Source organism: Orycteropus afer, unplaced genomic scaffold (assembly GCF_000298275.1).
Source record: "Orycteropus afer afer isolate SDZICR_OR568_19922 unplaced genomic scaffold, OryAfe1.0 scaffold04683, whole genome shotgun sequence".
NCBI classification, from domain to species: Eukaryota; Metazoa; Chordata; class Mammalia; order Tubulidentata; family Orycteropodidae; genus Orycteropus; species Orycteropus afer.
In genome coordinates this window covers 6449-7875 of record NW_006926270.1, presented here as the reverse complement: position 1 = coordinate 7875, position 1427 = coordinate 6449, and the positions used below count along the sequence as shown (strand labels likewise).

The 1427-nt window shown below is 39.0% G+C and overlaps 1 protein-coding gene across 1 annotated transcript; it reads left to right on the top strand.

Moving 5' to 3' along the window:
* Positions 1–4: 4 nt before the first annotated feature.
* On the top strand, positions 5–819 carry LOC103213517 (trace amine-associated receptor 1; the record flags this gene model as incomplete). Its single annotated transcript, XM_007959278.2, has 1 exon — positions 5–819. A coding segment is annotated over one exon (815 nt), but the record flags the coding sequence as incomplete, so codon positions are not given.
* Positions 820–1427: the final 608 nt, after the last annotated feature.

Genomic DNA, 1427 nt, shown 5'->3' with positions numbered 1-1427 from the left:
GTAGACTTTCTACTGGGCTGCCTGGTCATGCCTTATAGTATGGTGAGATCTGTTGAACATTGCTGGTATTTTGGTGAAGTTTTCTGTAAAATTCACACGAGCACTGATATTATGTTGAGTTCAGCATCCATTTTCCACTTGTCCTTCATTTCCATTGACCGCTACTATGCTGTGAGTGACCCATTAAGATACAAAACCAGAATCAGTATCTTGGTCATTTTTGTGATGATATTCATTAGTTGGAGTGTCCCTGCTATTTTTGCATTTGGAATGATCTTTCTGGAGCTAAACATCAAAGGAGCTGAAGAGATATATTATAAACAAGTTCACTGCATAGGGAGTTGCTCTGTCTTCTTTAGCAAAACATCTGGAGTATTGGCCTTCATGACTTCTTTCTACATACCTGGATCTGTTATGTTGTGTATCTATTACAGAATATATTTAATAGCTAAAGGGCAGGCAAGATCAATTAATGTTGCAAATCAGAAGCTTCAAATTCGACTAGAAGAAAAAAATGGAATTTCACAAAGCAAAGAACAGAAAGCTGCAAAGACATTGGGGATTGTGATGGGGGTATTCCTGATATGCTGGTGCCCTTTCTTTGTCTGCACAGTCATGGATCCTTTTGTGCACTACACTATCCCACCCATCTTGAATGATGCATTGATTTGGTTTGGCTACTTGAACTCTACTTTTAATCCAATGGTTTACGCTTTTTTCTATCCCTGGTTCAGAAGGGCACTGAAGATTATTTTGTTTGGTAAAATTTTCCAAAAGGATTCATCTAGGTGTAAATTATTTCTAGAATCAATTCCATAGATTAACTATGTTAAACTGTTTTTCCAAACAGCTGACAGTCATATTTGTGAACACACTGTAATCAAATACAAATACAAGCCACATGGGTCATTTTTCGTTCTTTGAGTCCAAGTATGTATGGTGAGTTAAATTATGATTCCTTTGTATAGGAATCACTACTGGAAACTATTATATCAGGCAGTGTTTCACAGTTATTCATAAGGTTGTGGTGCTGACGAAGAATATTGAAAGTACCATGGACTGCCAGAAGAATGAAAAAAAAAATCATTCTGGAAAAAGTGCAGCTGGAATGCTACTTCTTGTTGCTGTTGTTGCTGCTGTTTGGTGCCATCAAGTTGGTTCCAACTCATGGTGACCCCATGTACAACAGAACAAAACACTTCCTGGTCATGCAGCATCCTCACAATCCTTGCTATACCTGATCCTGTGGTTGCAGCCACTGTGTCAATCCATCTCGTTGAGGGTATTCCCCTTTTTCACTGACCCTCCATTTTACTAACCATGATATTCTTCCCTAGGGAATGGTCCCTTCTGACAACATGACCAAAGTAGGTGTGATGAAGTCTGGCCATTCTTGCTTCCAAGGAGAATTCTGGCTACAGTCCTTC